The following is a 13,923-nucleotide window of genomic DNA, read 5'->3' as shown; positions in this document are numbered from 1 at the left end:
CTTTCAGGACACATAGCAACCGCTCTGGAACTCTATAACTTTTCTTCTTGGCTGGAGTCTCCTACTTCATGGTGATGTCATGTCTCACCAACCTGGTCTGTCCCGGCTTCTCCTGGAACAGGTCTGGGTCTAGCATTCCCTCCATCTGGTGTCTCTGGTCTGTCTCCAGGTGGCTGAGGTCCACCGCCTGTGGTGTTCTCTGCACAGGAAAGTACTGTTCCTCTGGTTCTTCCTCCTCTCTGATGGCCCGAAAGAACAGCCGTCTCTCCACTGTCTGCCTCGGGTAAAACTCCTTGAGAAGGTTCACATGGAAGTTCTGGGTGGTCTTCCTTCTCTCCGGCATGTGGATCTCATACGTCACACTCCCCGTCTTCCGTCAAACTTAGCGCAAACAATCTCTCTCTGGCCCTCCGGTCATACCAGGTTTTCTGGTTCCTTCGTGACTTCTGCATGTTCTCCACAGCCAGAGATGTCATCTCCTCCAGTCGCTCTCTCATCTGGACCATGTACTGGACAACATTCCTCTTGTCTTCACTGGGGCCTTCCCATTAGTAGGAGTTGGTAAACCTTCTCCAGCAGCAATGAAAGAAAGTTAGTGCCCTGGTCTGTTACCACCTCTCCTGGTAGGCTTACAAGAGTACCAGACCTCCCCTCTTTCGAGTGTTTCCTGCGAAGAACGCAGGGGGTGAAGAAAGAATGTATCAGGTGGACATTTTGACAGATATTTGTGGAAGCTCGCAACTGGACAAAGCGGGTCACTAGGCTGGGCAAACATGAAGCACCTGTATAGCTGCTTTTGTGGGGCCGTTGCTTTCTTGTGGTTTTAATTTTGCCATTATGTGACAGGCACTCATATTCAACCCAATCCTCATCTTCTTTATGTGAAAGGAATCTTGATGCAGCTCTCGATTCCCCATTTCTTCCCACCTCCTTGCCTTCAGCTAGATGTTAAACCAAACTTTCCAAACATCAGAGCAGCCGCATAGCATTCAAAAATCTTTTACTTTTTTAAAGCAGGAGATGAATAAATGGGCATTAAATAAACAAAGTTGGGTTACTCAAGCAAGCAGTAAAACTAATAACCAGATATACACCAATTCTGCATGGAAATATATTTGAATAATTGTATTTTGGCATATAAATGTTAAACTGCTACAACAAAATTCCCTGATATTCCATGACTTTGCCCAAAAAAAAAAAAACCCTGACTTTCCATGTCTGAAATAGACTTTCCAAAATTCCATGATATTCCAGAAATTCCCTGACCCGTAGAAACCCATGACCAGGGGAACGCCCTCTGAAGTTCTACCACGACTCGTCAGCTCTGACAAACCAGAGTACTATGAATTTGAATTTCCAAGATGGCTGCGCCCGTTAACAGTAAATGCGAGCCTTATATGCTCTGTTTATTAGCAGTTCTGTTGGATTTGTGTCACATTAAATTAGTCATAGAAACAATAGTGTCAAACCTCTGTCAGTATGATGCTATAACGTTTGTTTGGGTAAAACACTGTGTAATGCTTCATTACAAACTGGCTAGTAACAACTTCTAACAACTAGATGTACCGCATAGCGGTACAAAATATGACCGCCGCACAGTCCTGTACATCCGTTCCGCGAAAATAAATCACACTTCAATTTGTCTCCATATTTTACTCCATCCCCCACTCTTGAAACTTTTGTGTATGCTTGTTTGGCATGCCTGAGTGTGTGTGTGCGGCTGCACAGAAAGTAGCCTACTGGTGCTGAAAAGGTGAATAGATTGTAGAATAGCCAAAGAAGATGTAGCATTGTTATAAAACCTTTAAAATCTCTAAACAATCACAAGTAGGGCAGTTCATCACAGTTCATCCATTGCAACTGGATTGATGAAAGGTCACTTACACCTGTAGGCTACATTGTATTTGGGAAAAGCAAAAGGTATCAGCATAATGTTATTTATTTATTTATTTATTTATTTTTTATGTATTTTTAAACAAAAACATCTCTGTCAGTTCCATGTCGTTTTCAACAGCTATCAAAAACAAAGGTCATTTTTGGATGGATGGATTTTTTGTGAATGTTTCTTCTTTTAAGAGAATGTTCTTCTTCTAAAGATTTTAGTCATCTTTAGTTCATGTAATACTTTATTGTCAATGCACAAATTAAGTAACAGTAGTCTGAAACGTTATTGTTAATGCACAAATTAAGTAACAGTAGCCTAGTCTGAAACGAAATGCTGTTTTACATCTAACCAGTGGTGCAAATAACTGACATGTCCAAATGGGCCTTGATGAAATGCGTCGCTAGACTGTTCATACACATTGTAACGGGCCAAAGTTGAAGAGCTTTTGTCCGTTATTGTTAGTGCAAATATAGGCTGATTCATGTTCCCTTGCATTGTTTAACTGAGGTCCATGGCTAGTCTGGCTTTCATCAGACCAAGCTCAATCTTTTAAGAAATCAAAAAATAAATAGCGGGCAGATCAGGCTGGGTTCACCCAGCCTAGTCCATAGGCACCCGATATTGTTTAATTTTCCGATTGAGATATACACGCTCTGGCTATTCTAAATGCAAAAATGCATCAGGGAGTTATGACAAAACGGTAACTAACAAACTAGATCCTAATAGAAAGCTGTTAGCTTCCCTAAGCTACAGGTAGGATTATAAGGTAGGCCTATTTACAACATAAATTGTCAATAGGCTATGCTGGCGACACAAATAAAATCTCCTTTGGAAACCAATGGCTTACGCCTTACAGTATCAAGCGGACTTAAACTGTCATATCGTGGCGAAAAGTTTTAATAACATTCAAGCAGCTCCATGAGTCAAGGAAAGCGCGAATGAAGTAGCCACTTCTAAATGGGACCCACTACACAGTAGCTTAAGGTGTGTTGCTAAAGCAGCCATAATTAAATGAAGGTGTCATTGTTTGGATACTTCACACACACGTGCTTTTTAATTTCACAGACTACAACTACCAAGCTGTAATCAAAGCACATCGATTCCCCTCTCACACCCTGCACGCACTTAAAACAAAATAAACAGGCGTCTCAGTCTCACGCATGTATAGGCAAAACTGTATCAGACCGGTGTAACGTTGGTAAATCTTCCATTGCACAGAATGATTTTGTAGCACGTGCAATAAATGACAGTCGAAAGATACAAACAGTGCTGCTATACATTTGCTTGGTATAACCGCATTTATAGTTTTCTACAAATGCAATAAATCAAATGCCTCCATCACTCAACCAACGCTAACGGTAACATTACCTAGGTCCTTATTGATATTACAAGATTAACGTACCTGCAGTAAAAACCAAGCATGTCCAATAAACATCCTCAGATTTATTTCGGCTTCAAGAAGAAATGGGAATTACACTTCATGTGAACATCGTCCTATCCTTATTAGATGTTCGCTGCGGTAAATTACAGTCCTTGTATGAAGCGTCCATTGTTTTATCCAACCCACTTTTAACTTCCAACAAAATTACGTCTCACTGCAACGATGCGCCATCTAGTGGACAAACGACTACTTCTCGCCAATACTGAAAATGCAGCCAAGATGATGATGATGAATATTTATTTTGGCTTTCTTTTAATCCTACTGATTTTCATTTTTTACCGGGGGGGGCAAATCACAAATGAGTGATTATGAGCCAGGTTGATGTGGGCCCTTGAGACCAACATACCATAAAAGATTCACAGAGAACTGTGTCTGCCCTACCCTCCTTTCGGGGGGTCCAGTCCAGCGGGGGGGCTGCAGATGAAAATGAAAAATGACGGTTCCATGCTATCCATGTGGGGGTACATGCCCACCAAGTTTTGTGTACCCCGGTCTTTCAGTGTCCCGGGAATCCTTGTTGGTGTACGTCACTAAATGTACACATAAATTATTTTATTGTAAGGCCCCCCATGAACGAAAGTACACAAAACTTGGCATGCATTCAGAGGGTGTCATAATGATCCTACACTTTTAATTTCGTGCAGTTTTGACCTTGTCAGCCAGAGATATTGAGATGAAAACACCTAATTTTTTGCTTTTTAATTTTTAACTAGGTGGCGCTATACATGAAATAAGTGGTAATGGGATGGGTTGACATGCCCCCTTAAGACCAACATACAAAAAAAAGGTGGACCTCCTAGGCCCTACGGTTCTCGAGATATTCACAGAAAACTGTCTCCGGCCACCTACAGGCCAGTTGGTGTATAGTAACATAAATTAATTTATTGTGTGGCCCCCCATGAACGGAATTCCACAAAACTTGGCGTGCATACAGAGGGTGTCATAATGATCCTACACTTCCAATTTCGTGCAGTTTTGACTATGTTAGGTCACAGATACCTTCAATTACACCACCTCATTTTTACTTTTTTGTGTTTAACTAGGTGGCGCTATACATGAAATGAGTGGTTATGGAATGGGTTGACATGGCCCCTTGAGATCAACATACAAAAAAAAAATGGTCCTCCTAAACCCTACGGTTTTCGAGATATTCACAGAAAACTGTGTCTGCCCTACCCTCCTTTCGGGGGGTCCAATTCAGCGGGGGGGCTACAGATCAAAACGAAAAACGATGGTTCCATGCTATCCATGTGGGGTTACATGTCCACCAAGTTTCGTGTACCCCGGTCTTTCAGTGTCCCGGGAATCATTGATGGAAATTTGGGCATGCGAAAAAAAAAAAAAAAAAAAAAAAAAAAAAATATCTGACTAAACCTATATGACCGCCGCTTCGCTGCGCGGCGGTCATAATAAGCCAACTATTAACAGACTGTAGCGCAGCTGGTTGACAAATGGAACGCAAACAGCTTGTAATGTTAACACTGACATGACTGGCATGCTCCGAGTTCTCTAAGAGACAAATAGAACGCAACACTATTCCCACATAGATATTCATGTTCCTACTAGCTACCACACATACAATTTTTGTGGCCTGCTGGTTAGGGCTTCGGGCTTGTAACCGAAGGTTTGCCGGTTCGATCCCTGACCAGTAGGAACGGCTGAAGTGCCCTTGAGCAAGGCACCTAACCCGTCACTGCTCCCTGAGCATCGCTGTAGCAAGGCAGCTCACTGCTCCGGGTTAGTGTGTGCTTCACCTCACTGTGTGCTCTGGGTATTCACTAATTCACGGATGGGATAAATGCAGAGACCAAATTCCTTGTATACGAAGTATACTTTGCCTAGAAACCCAATTGAAATTTACATTTTATTCCTATGAAAATGACCAGACAATTACACCTTGTTTTACCCTTAATATCCTCATATGTGCATTTGTTGTGGAGACCTCAAATATTGGCACATTAATTAACTATTGCATGTGCAAACAAAATACTGATTTACAAGATTTTTACAGTTTACAAGACCCTTAATATCACCCGTCTTGCACTTTGTTCCAAATCTAGGTCCAAATATAAAACCAATGAACATGCAGTACAAACTTTCCATGGGCCAATCATACAAAGAACATGCTTGTCTCCCATCTTAAAAGGTTTTGGCAAGCTAAAATAATACTTGTTTTACAGTTTCTCAGTCACTTTGGTACATTTCTCAAGTCAAGTCAAGTCAAGGGTTGCCATGGCGGCGCCGCATTAGGACGCCTTTTTGGTTGCGCCGCTTAATTTGTGCTTATATTTACTCTTTTACCTTTTATTAACCCCTAATTTTTTGCACTTTTCCACTGCACTGATTACGTATGATAGCGTTACACTCAGAAACATCGGAAATGAATTGCCTTTTTTGTTTCGGGATGTTTTAATCGACGATTCTACCTGGCCGACTGAGATTCTCCGAGATGCATCAGGGAACCATGGAGACGCATCTCAGCGCAGAAGGAAAAAACACAGAGGAAAACGAGCCGGGGCCCATAACAGATTGAGGAATAGAGCTCATAGGCCTCCACTGCCTAGCATTCTCCTAGCCAATGTCCAGTCTCTTGTAAACAAGATGGATGAACTAAGAGCGAGGATACAGTTTCAAAGAGACATCAGGGACTGTAACATTCTATGCTTTACTGAGAAATGGCTAACTGAACTTGTACCGGACTGTGCCATCACTCCGGTGGAGTTTTTCTCTGCTGCTCGCTCTGACAGGACTGAGGAATCTGGAAAATCGAAAGGTGGCGGTGTTTGCATCATGACGAACAGCAAGTGGTGTGATCCTAGAAATGTCACCGTTCTCTCAAAGTCCTGCTCGCCTCATCTAGAACATCTAGCGATCGTCTGTCGACCCTTCTACCTGCCCCGTGAGTTTACTTCGGTAATATTCAACGCTGTCTACATTCCTCCCTCCACAAGCCAACACAGATGCTGCAGTTTCAGAATTGCAAGAAGTGTTAAATATACAACAACACACGCACCCTGAAGCTGCGCTTATTGTGGCCGGTGATTTCAATCAAGTACATCTGAACCGGTTCATGCCTGAATTTATTCAACACATTCACTTCCCTACACGTGGTGACAACACACTGGATCACTGCTCCACAGCTCAAGAACAGTTACAAAGCTAAGTCTCTACCAGCTTTCGGAAAATTAGATCATGCCGCTGTTTTCCTACTGCCTATGTACAAACAGAGAAGTCAGAGGGACCCCCCAGTGACGAAGGAGGTCAAGCGCTGGACTGACCAATCGGAAGCCAGGCTACAGGACGCCCTTAGCAACGTTGACTGGGAGATGTTCAAGACGAACTCTGCTGACATCAATGAGTTTACGGAAGTATCATTGAGTTAAATCAATATGCTAACTGATTCCATCATCCCAACTGTAAAGATCCGAAGCTTCCCTAACCAGAAGCCATGGGTGGATAGAGAAGTGAGAACGGTATTAAAGACACGCACCATCACTTATAATGCTGGGCTTATTTCAGGGGATATGACGGATTACAAAGCAGCATCTTATAGTTTACATAGAGCTATTAAAGATGCTAAGCAGCGCTATAGAGACAAAGTTGAAGCTGATTTCTTGGAGGGTGATCCAGCACGAGTGTGGAAAGGACTCCGAACCATCACTGGCTTTGAAAGAAAGTCCCCTCCTATGATGAATGTGAGTAAAGCCCTCCCTGATGAACTTAATGCTTTTTATGCTCGCTTTGACATGAAAAACACAGACCATCTTGCACTAGCTGCAGCATGTGAAGCAAATTGTAGAAAAGCTGCTGGACCGGATGTAATTTAACAGGGTTTTGAAATCCTGCACTGCTCAGTTAGCTCCTGTGTTCACTTATATCTTTAACACATCATTGGCTCAAGAGACAGTTCCTACTTGCCTCAAGCAGTCTGTTATTGTTCCAGTACCGAAAAACAAAAGTCCATCATGTCTGAATGACTACCGCCCAGTAGCCCTGACGTCTACAGTGATGAAGTGTTTTGAGAAGCTTGTGAAAAACATTATCTGCTCATCCCTCCCTGCCTCCTTCGACCCCTCCAATTTGCTTACAGAGCCAACAGGTCTACAGAGGATGCCATCTCAAACCTCATGCACACCACCTTAACTCACCTGGAGGAGGGGAATGGGAATTATGTGAGGATGCTGTTCATTGACTTTAGTTCAGCATTCAACACGATAGTACCTCTCACCTTGGTCACAAAGATGAAGGCCTTAGGACTGAACACCACCCTGTGTCACTGGATATTTGACTTCCTCACCAACCGTTCACAAGTGGTTAGAGTGGGGGGTCTGACATCTGACTCATTAACCATCAGCACTGGTGCTCCCCAAGGCTGTGTTTTGAGTCCACTGCTGTACAACATCTACACACATGACTGCAAAGCCAACAGTAGTCATACCTCCATCATCAAGTTTGCAGATGACACAGTGATCTTGGGCCTGATTAGTAACAACAATGAACAGCTCTACTTGGATGAGGTTGATGAGGTGGCACAGTGGTGTCAATCTAACAGCTTGGTAGACAGGATCCTAGGTTCCTAGGTTCCTGGCTGGCTGGTGGGTGGGGGGGCTGTCAGTGATGAGAGAGTGGGTAGAGTGTTCAGCATCCTGATTGCTTGGTGGATGAAGCTACTTGCAAGTCTGGTGGTGCGGGAGCGGAGGCTCCTGTACATCTTTCCAGAGGGCAGGAGGCTGAACAGTTCGTGTGCAGGGTGGGTTGTGTCCTTGACAATCATTAGTGCTTTGCGGGTGAGACGGGTGGTGTAAATGTCCTGCAGGGAGGGGAGTGGTGCTCCAATGATCCTCTTAGCTGTGTTAACAATGCGCTGGAGGGTCTTCCTGTTCTGATCTGTGCAGCTTCCGCCCCACACTGTGATGCAGCTGGACACAATGCTCTCGATGGTCCCTCTGTAGAATGTGGTCATGACGGGAGGCGTGGCACTTGTCTTCTTCAATTTGCGCAAGAAGTAGAGGTGCTGCTGGGCTTTCTTCGCCAGTGTTGGTGGTCCAGGAGAGGTCGTCGCTGATGTGCACCCCCAGGAATTTTGTGCTGCTCACTCTCTCCACAGCATCTCTGTCGATGGACAGTGGTGGCAGTTGTTTGTGGCCTCTCTGAAAGTTGACAACAATCTCCTTGGTCTTGCTGACATTCAGCAGGAGGTTGTTGTCTTTGCACCATTTAGCCAGCAGGTCTACTTCTTCTCTGTAGTGAGCCTCATCGCCCTTAGTGATGAGGCCCACCAGTGTTGTGTCGTCCGCAAACTTCACCAGATGGTTGGAGCTGTGAGTGGTTGTACAGTCATGTGTTAGCTGTGTGAAGAGCAGGGGGCTGAGCACACACCCCCGTGCTCAGGGTCAGAGTGCTTGAGGTGTTATTCCCGACACGTACTGTTTGTGGTCTCTGCAACAGGAAGTCCAGCAGCCAGTTGCAGAGGGAGGTGCTGAATCCTAGCTTGTCCAGTTTGCTGAGGAGTTGTTGTGGTATTATGGTATTGAATGCTGAACTGAAGTCTATTTACAGCATTCTCACACATGAGTCTTTATTGTCCAAGTGGGTGAGGGCTGGATGGAGGGCAGAGCAGATTGCATCCTCCGAGGATCGTTTGGCTCGGTATGCAAACTGGAAGGGGTCCAGGGTGGGGGGTAGGGTGGCTTTGATGTGTGACATGACTAGCCGTTCAAAGCACTTCATGATTATAGGCGTGAGTGCTACAGGACGGTAGTCATTGAAGCATGATGGGGATTTCTTTGGCACGGGTATGATGGTGGCAGCTTTGAAAAGTGATGGGATGACTGCTTGCTCCAGAGAGGTGTTGAAAATGTCTGTAAAAACATCCTTCAGCTCTTCTGCACAGTCCTTCAACACTCGGCCTGGTATGTTGTCTGGGCCTGCTGCTTTGCGTGGGTTAATGGTGGCTAGTGTCCTCTTCACGCTGGCAGAGGACAGGTACAGGGGTTGGTCGTGGGGGGGAGGTGGGGTTTTCTGTGGGTGAGTGTCATTTTGTGCTTCAAAACGGGCGAAAAAAACTGTTCAGGTCATTGAGCAGAGAGGTGTTGTTCTCACAGCTCCGTGGCGCAGGCTTGTAGTCAGTGATGGCCTTTATGCCCTGCCACAGGCTCTGTGCGTCTCTGCTGTCTTTGAAGTGTGTTATTTTGTCTGTGTAATCCTTTTTTGCCTTCCTGATGCCCTGGGACAGGTTAGCCCTCGCTGTTCTTAGGCCAGCTACATCTCCAGCTCTGAAGGCTTTGTCTCTGGCCCTCAGCAGTCTGTGGACGTCTCCTGTCAGCCATGGCTTCTGGTTGGCCCGAGTGGTGATGTGTTTTATTTCTGTAACATCATCGATGCATTTGGTGATGTAGGAGGTCACAGTGTCTGTGTATTCCTCAATGTCAATGTGGTTGTTGTGGGTGGCAGCTGTTTTGAAAATATCCCAGTTTGTTGTTTCAAAGCAGTCCTGAAGTTGTGAGACGGCCCCCTCCGGCTACACTCTCACCTCCTTCAGAACTGGTTTGGTGACTTTTGCTCTTTGTCTGTATCGGGGCAGCAGCATTTCTCAGATCAGAATTGAAATTCTCAAAACAACCTGTTCAATCTTCACATCATTGTGTCACTTAACAAGTTGCAAATGCTTTGGTACATCCATGCAAATGATTATGTACAATTCTCTGCTGTTTCCTACATTATCAATTGCTTATGTCATGTTGATCAAAATGTATTATAATGGGTCTCTGTTGAATAGTCTCACCCCCCACAACATTTAAATTAGTTCATAGCATAAGTCTTTACATGCAAAATGGTTGAATAAGTTGTCATAATGTCAAGCAAGACAATATTCGTTGTGATGTGGATGAGAATTTGTGGCCCAACAGACAGGAACGTCAGGAGGTGTAGGAAGACTGCACACTGTCATTCCTACAGCACTGCATGTACAGTTTTCCCTAAGGAGATTGTCCTATGTTCACATTTCTACTTTTGTTTTCTGTTTTTTTTCCCCCCTCTGTATCGCAATGTCATGGTCGGTCAACAAATGACAGTACAAACAGTGAAAGCATAAATGTGAATCTTGTCCAGTCTCTTGCAATCAAACTCCCATATACACTAAGGTGTAACCTACAATTTACAATAATTGTCATCAAAACTTTAGCAATAGTTTACATCAGAACATCCCTCCAGAGTACACTGTTATATTGACAACATGACTAAGTAGTTTGACTGTCTTATCCGTACACAATGACTTGTCATTCTGATGGAACTGGCATGTTCATTGACACAGATATTTACTTTTGAGTGATGAACTAAGGATTTTGAGCAAGAAAGTGGCTTTTGCAGGTAATCCATGGTGTTTTGCTATTTGTACGAATTGTTTTGATTAATGCACTTACTGTTTTGCAAATATCGAGAAATGTACCAAAGCGACTGAGAAAAACTGTAAAAGCTATTATTGTCCAAACATGGCCTCCAAGATAAGGCATTTTGAGTGTAAATATGACAAAAACTCAAGGGTGCAAAAAATTTATGAACACATTGGAATTTAACAAAAATATTGTACTGGTCTTAGTTTTGGGACCTAAACATTACGTAGACAACTGAGCCGGTGCACCAACCAATTTCCTTAATTCTGTCTGATATGACATGGAATGACCCAAGAGGCAGTAGTTAGGGCCCGAGCACCGAAGGGCGCAAGGCCCTATTGTTTTTGTAAGGATTATTATTATTATTATTATTATTATTATTTTAACTTTGTCTCAGAGCGTTTTCCTTTTTTGAGGTGGTTAAGATGGGTGAAAAGTCTTGAAATTTGGCACACACATCAGGTGTCACGCAAAGCAGTTAGGTACAAGAGCTTGGTCCCGGGCGTGGCCAAGGGACTCAGTAGCGCCCCCTTAGGTGATTGAGGCAGTGGTTGGCACATACTTGGCTAATTTTGTGATGACAAAAGAGGTTCTTCCCATCGGTGAAAACGCATGAAATTTGGCACACACGTCAAGAGGTACCATGAATACACAGGGGAAAAGCCTTGGCACTGGGCTTGGCCCAGGAACTCCATAGCGCCCCCTTATGTCACTGTGACTTGTGGCTGGCATATAGTTTTAGATACACACACCAAATTTGGTGGGTGTGTGTAACTCCAAAAACCAATCAACTTTTGTATTAACATGCCATTAGCCACGCCCACAGGAAGTGGGGTAATTGGGATTTTGTGCATTGTGGACATGATCAATTTTAACGTACTCCTCCTAGACGGTTGATCCGATTCATGTGAAAGTTGGTATACATGATGCCAATATGCTTCTGATTCTAAATTGTGAAGCTTTTTTTTATATGTTGTAATTTGACGAAATGGCAAAACTATGAATTTTAATACCCTTCCACATAAACAATAAATGTGTCTTAATTCACCATGCATGGCTTGAAATGTTTTAAATTTCACAGGTCTTTGAATACTATGGTAGTGATGATATTCACATGCCCATAATGCATAGCGCCACCACCTGGCAACAGAAAGAATGGCAACTACACTCATGTCCTATGATCAATTTTAACATACTGCTCCTAGACGGTTTGTCAGATTCATGTGAAATTTGCCGAACATTATGCCAAGATGTTGCTGATGTTAAATTGTGAAGAAATTTTTGATATGTTGAAATATATTATGGTTTTAATATCTCACCATATAAACAGGAAATGTGTCATAAAGTCACAGTGCATTGAATGAATGGTCTGAATCCTCTCAGGTTAATATATATTATGATTATGATGATATCCAGACACCCAATGGGCCTGTCTGGCATAGCGCCACCACCTGGCCAAGTAGGAAATGTGCCAGAAATGCACAATGCCTTAAGTGATTGATCTGAAACTTGAAATATTGAAATGAAATATTGGATATCATCATTGTGCTTATATTCCCACATATAATTCACATGCCTAGCATAGCGCCACCATCTGGCCAAACAGGAAATATGCCAGAACTGCTCTATGCTTTGAATGAATGGTCTGAAACTTCTCAGGTTAATAGATATTATTATCAATATGATGATATCCAGAGACCCTATGGGCCTGCCTAGCATAGCACCACCACCTGGCCAAGCAGGAAAATGTGGCAGAAATTGGTAATGCCTTTATTGGTTGATCTGAAACTTTACAAAATATTGGATATCATTATTGTGGTGATATTCACATGTGTAATTCACATGCCTAATATAGCGCCACCATCTGGCCAAAAAGTGTATCAGAAATGTTCTTTGCTTAAAATGAATAATCTGAAATTTCTCAGGTTAATATATATTATGATTATGATGACACACAATGGGCCTGCCTTGCATTGCGCCCCCACCTGGCCAAGCAAATAAATGTGCCAGAAAATAACATGCAAAAACACATCAAATATGTACATTTTACAACTGCACCACATCGGTGCTTTGTTGGATTCTGAAATGTCACAGGTTGCGGCCCGCAGGTGCTCGGGCCCGTCATTGCCGCTTGCGGCTATATTGAGCTTTGTGTTTTGTGATTTTGTATGTCGAATGTACATTGGTGACATTTTATGCATACTTGTTACAATTATGTGCTTGTTAGTAAGTTTCATGCAATTATACACAAAATGTGTCAGTATATTCGTGAGGGGGGTGGGTACAAATGTTGTAATTACCTAGACACAATTGAGCTGATGTCCTTGCACTCATTGCCATCCACCACAATGTTGAGATTCATCACTTTTCTCATTAAAGAGTCATCTTCCTATAAATGTCACATTGCATTCACATCAGGAAAAGATTAAAATCAATAAATTCCATTCTAAAAAAGCCTCTGTATTGTTAATGTTTGTGATTTTATCCATCATGTAAACATTAAAGTTTATTATTCCTTTGAGGTGATCACTGATTTTCACTGTTGTGAAATTCTTAAGAATAACTTTCTAAATATATTTCCAAGCAGTAATGCATGATTTATTACAAACCAAGAGTATGCAGGGACTTTACAAATTGCCAAGACTGCAGTACTACACTGAAAATAGTTCTGCATTGCCCTATATTGCCCTCTAGTGACCACGAGAAGAGCAGGAGAAATACAATGCCACCTCACATAAGGCATACAATAAACATCTGCAGAAGAATAGAAAAGAAAAAAAGTCTTGCACACTATTTGACCAAATAGAAATGCTAACACTTGCTTGGTAATATACATGTTAAACTACCATGCCAACAAATCAAAGTGAAATGGATTACCTGTGTCTCAATGATCTCAAATTCAACTTCGAAAGAACAGAGGTGGCAGTGACCCGTGAGTCTGTGTTGTTGCACAAGTTTGATTTTACCTTGAAAATTAAATGAAATGTATGTACATACAAAACATTATTTTCAACACATTTTTCACAAAATGATGAAGACCTGAAGAAGAATAGTCTACTGGAAAATAAAGCACATCTTTAGTGGAACCACTACACTAGACAAAAAAGAAATGTACATATTGAAATTTAAAATGTGAATTACGCAACACAATTAAAATGTTAACATGTGTTGTACACTGTTACACTTTCTCTGCACATATGGGAGTT

General features: G+C 42.6%; 1 protein-coding gene across 2 annotated transcripts in view; it reads right to left on the bottom strand.

Moving 5' to 3' along the window:
- Positions 1-13,923, bottom strand: part of LOC121707052 (centromere protein P) — a 110,593-nt gene that overhangs the window by 94,864 nt on the left and 1,806 nt on the right. For both annotated transcript variants that reach the window (XM_042089278.1, XM_042089279.1), the window contains exons 4-5: positions 13,595-13,683; positions 13,018-13,106 (exon numbers count right to left, since the gene is read on the bottom strand). In XM_042089278.1, coding sequence (XP_041945212.1) covers positions 13,018-13,106; positions 13,595-13,683 — 178 coding nt within the window. The remainder of the gene's footprint in view (positions 1-13,017; positions 13,107-13,594; positions 13,684-13,923) is intronic.

Source organism: Alosa sapidissima, chromosome 4 (genome assembly GCF_018492685.1).
Source record: "Alosa sapidissima isolate fAloSap1 chromosome 4, fAloSap1.pri, whole genome shotgun sequence".
Taxonomy (NCBI): domain Eukaryota; kingdom Metazoa; phylum Chordata; class Actinopteri; order Clupeiformes; family Clupeidae; genus Alosa; species Alosa sapidissima.
Note: the sequence above shows the minus strand (reverse complement) of the source record. Positions and strands in the feature narration are given on the sequence as shown.